We start from the raw sequence: 4,449 nt of genomic DNA, 5'->3' as shown, positions 1-4,449 counted from the left end.
TAGTTCCTATAATGACAGAGCTATTTCGAGGCTGAAATGATAAACAGTGATTCATTTTTCAATTTTCAGTCAATCATATTGCAATATTTCACTACTTAAATTTTAGCTTATTTATATGGTATGGTTAACTTGCTCAATTTAAATTCGGCTGCATAGGATTAGAATGGTTTCGATGACATAGCAGGGCAGCCAAAATAGGATTCACAATGCTTAGAAATAATATAGTCTGCAAGTGTACAGAGCTCGGTATTTATAAAATAGTTTACTAGGGTTTTCAATTGCATCTAAATGTTTCTTTGATGGAATAGCTGATCAAAAATCCACCATACACCTCTAGCTGATCCAAAATCCAAATGTCAAGTACACAGTCCTCATATAACAGCAAATGATCAAAATATAGAGAGTATGTTTCACAAATAACCATTGTAACACACCAGCCAAGAATTTCTAGTACCACTGGTAAAAGGATGGAAGCGATGATGATAAAAAATCATTAGGCCTAATTGTTACAGCTCCTGTGATTCACGTTTCGTTTGATGATGGAATCACATGCCTGATCATCGAGAGTCTGAACCACCTTAGATGATAATTCTCCATTGGTCGCACCCTAAGATGATCAGGCATAATATTCTGACTTAAGTTACAATGCTGACTTAGTTGTCAAGATAAAAGAATTATCCTTGCGATGACTTAAAAATAGAAGTGTAATAAGATAGTGTAGAAACATTTTTTCTTAATTTTCCTTGCTAAGCTAAAACAACAATTGGAATAAAATAATGTTTACAAACATGACTTAAATTAAACACTAACGAATGTTACACAAGCCATTTGCCAATAAATTACATCTAAAATGTGAATTATATCAATTGCATTCACAACCAATTAAGTATGAAGGAAAGGCTAGTTTTTCCAATATTGGTTTCTACATGCAACCAGTCTTGTGTCTCAAAAGCGCATATTTAAAGAGAGTGTAACCAGAGTTACTTGGAGATGTAGAAATACAGATATAAAATCAGTGGCGCGTGTATAGTACATATTATTATGTGGAGACCACCGTAAAATGCACATACTTGTAGTGTACTTATAGAACAAGAATTATACAAAATTATTAAAAAAATGTGATAACCCAAAACTATCACCGAGGACCTACTTGTTAAATAAGAACAAAGAAAATATAAAGAACCAACAAAAATCTTATTGTCTCAATAACAAATACAAGAAATACTAAAACCTCTATTAAAAGTGATGAGTATCAATTCCATAAAAGAAATCATATCGTAATTAAATATTTAATAAAAACATATATGCTATGCACAAATCACTGTAATACATTGTGCACAAATAACTATAATAAAAACCATAATCTTAATAAACTATGCCTTATATTCTAAAGTGTTCTTATCACCATTGACATGTATTATCTTATTCTCTCAAATTTTCAAAACAACTGATACTGATTAAATGTTGGTTCTAACATCATCAACATCCGTTCATTTTGGTGACCTCCAAGGGGAGCAAGGCATTGCCAAAACCCTTCCTTTAGATTAAATGAAAACACATCTACATTTCCCCTTGCAGTGCTAAAGCACAAGTAATCTCCCACACAATTACAATTTAAGGCCAGATCTTCTAAATCTGAACCGAAATGTGGTGGCATTCTAGGCAATCTTGCAAATTCTTTCCACTTCCAAATTGAATTATCTTCGTTGTCTGAGAACAACTCCCAAATAACAATTTTGGGGTTGATTTCTGGGTTGTTGTCGTGGTCTTCCAAAACAAACACTGCAAGAACAGAGGAACCATATGAAACCATAAATACAATTAATCGATACTGATCTTGAGCTATTTGAGGGGGCAATGGATCCGTTGTAATAGGATTAATGAAACTCTCATTTTGGATTTTATAACCCTTAATAGTTGCTAGAATTTCTATCCAAAAAGGAATACCATTACAATAAACCATATCAGTAGGGCTAAATATTTCAGTTTCCCTTGTAAATTGACACTTTATCTTCCATGAATCTTGAGAATAGTGATAGTTTTCGAAAGATAAGCCAATAAAGTTAGACCACACTGCCAAATAAGGCTCATTGTTCCTTTCCTGTATAATACTGATAAATTTTTCAGTCAAGTCTATATTTATCTTTGCATAAGATCTCAAAAGGGGATTACAAACATATAAGTGTGAAGTGAGAGCTTCTTGAAAGACTAGTAACCCATGTCCAGCACTTGATAGATATCTCATATTGTCTACCTTATTTGGGAGAAAGGAGAGAGGGAGGATCATCCATTTTTTCAAAAAGAAGGAATAAGCCCTAATATTCTCTTGGTGGGTATTTTTCCCCGCATCTTCACCATCTTCACCACCAGTAATGAGAAGCCATGGATTTTGGGTGGGCAGTGAAGATAGAAATTTCTGTGAAGACAAGATATAATTCCATTCCTTACAGACTATGCGAGAGCCACAAATTGATTCAATAGGAAGCTTTGCAAAAATCAACTCCTTCATTTCCTGTGGTAATTTAAATATAAAACACTCCTCTTTATCCCCTTCAACTGCTCTAACAGATTCTCTCTCCATACTTTTGAGTTTGCAAGCTTTCCAATAAATTAGGGGTTGTATCCTTAGAAGCTTGATTAAGTATTTCATTCTTGCTCCCATTTATAAGGGGTTGAGATGAAGTAAATAGCTTAACCGTCACCTCCTTATTACAATAGGGAGCAACCGACCTAGAAAAGGTATAATTAAATATTTTAGAATACTTAAGCAAAAAGTCCTGTATTTTATTTTAGTGTCCTTTATAACCACATATACTCTAGTTTTTATTATTATATACTTTTAATTTAATAACAAATTTTCATTTTAAAACATTTTATCATTGAATTAAAATTTCCTTTCAATGTGGAGATTACATAAATTTAAATTAAATGAAATAGATATTAGTACAATTATGTTACATTTAGTGAAGTTGAAAATCTTATATTCTAATTCGATGTCTATTAAAACAATATATTATTTTGTTAAGTTTTTCTGTACATAATATTATATTTTTGTAAGAGTATTGTTTGCTTGTATTTCGAATTGAATGCCATTAATCCTTTATGAAAAATGAGACACCCAACACTGTGAACAAGTACAACCTCTATCAGTTCTCAAGTTCCTAGTATGTTGTGTAGTAGGAAAGTTTTCTTTAGGGACTTGAAATTTTTGGATTTGGCAGTGAAGAAATTCCCAAGGGTGGAGGATGAAAAGGAAGCCCTTGTGAAGATCGACAAGACTTATTACCTTTCAACTAACACTAAAAAGATATGGAGAAATGTCCTTGGAGTCATAATACACATATGTGATGATGGATGGTAGATATCAAGGGTCTATACTTACCATTTCATCTTTCTCAATCACTTGTGCCATAACAAAAATGTTTCCATCTCTTAATATTTTATATTCAAGGGGTTATAATTAACACTCCATCTTTCTCAATCACTTATGCCACAAGAAATTTTTTTTTATCCCTTAATATTTTATATTCAAGGGTCTATACTTAACACTTCATCTTGCTCAATCACTTATGCCATAAGGAAAATGTTTCTATGCCATACTATTTGTTCTCTTCTATGAGCGCTAGCATAAATGGTTTAAGAACTAAAGAGGATAGTGTCTACCCTTCATGTAGAGCTTATAGTTTTGATTTTTGTCTGTTTCAATCTAATTCTATTAGTCACACTATTTTTTAGCACTCTTTTATGAGGATGACATAAAGTTATCCAAAAAAATTGATGGTGAAGATTACTCTATCACTAATATGGGGAGGAGTCACATTCCATGGTGTCAAAGAAAGGGTCAATAAAGACAAAGGGGAAATATCTATCCTTTTCTTTTTCTAAGAATAAATATCTTAAATCTCTAGAGAAACAGGGTAAGAAGAGTAAGAAGGAGGTGGATGAAGTGTCAAATGAGGATTATAATGAGGGGGATGAGGAAATGAACATCAACCTAGACTATTTTGATTCCTCTTAGAAGAAAAAGGCTTGTACCTTAAAGAAAGCTAAAAGCTTTGAGGTGGAAGTTCATATATTCATTCAATACCCTCCCCTCCCCAAGTATTTGAAGACCAAATTGGAGAGGATATTAATACTATTCTTTTCTAAAGATGAAAATCATCCTCCTATGGAGGAAATTGACTCATTAAGGCATATAATACTCCTTTCTACCCTACTGTGACTAGACATAAAGTTATCATTGTCTCAAATTCTAATAACTTTAGGGTTAATGTGAGTTCCCTCATGGATCCTTCTATGCTAATGCCATTAATAGAGGATTAATATTCTACAAATGACTAGAGAGGATGTCATTGATATCTTTAGAGTCATTATATAGTTCTTCCATGAGGTTATGGAGATCAAGCTTAAATATCATGTCCTAGACATCTAGTTAGATTTACTTGAAGC

At 32.6% G+C, this 4,449-nt stretch overlaps 1 protein-coding gene across 1 annotated transcript; it reads right to left on the bottom strand.

The window, feature by feature from the left end:
• Window positions 1-1,438: 1,438 nt before the first annotated feature.
• LOC149566541 (F-box/kelch-repeat protein At5g15710-like) lies at window positions 1,439-2,581 on the bottom strand. The gene has a single exon (XM_089816497.1). It carries the CDS (start codon window positions 2,579-2,581, stop codon window positions 1,439-1,441), a length of 1,143 nt encoding a protein of 380 aa, XP_089672623.1.
• Between the last annotated feature and the right edge of the window lie 1,868 nt (window positions 2,582-4,449).

The sequence above is a fragment of the Cupressus sempervirens genome, chromosome 3 (genome assembly GCF_028749045.1).
Source record: "Cupressus sempervirens isolate cs-2001-9-10 chromosome 3, ASM2874904v1, whole genome shotgun sequence".
NCBI classification, from domain to species: domain Eukaryota; kingdom Viridiplantae; phylum Streptophyta; class Pinopsida; order Cupressales; family Cupressaceae; genus Cupressus; species Cupressus sempervirens.
Note: the sequence above shows the minus strand (reverse complement) of the source record. Positions and strands in the feature narration are given on the sequence as shown.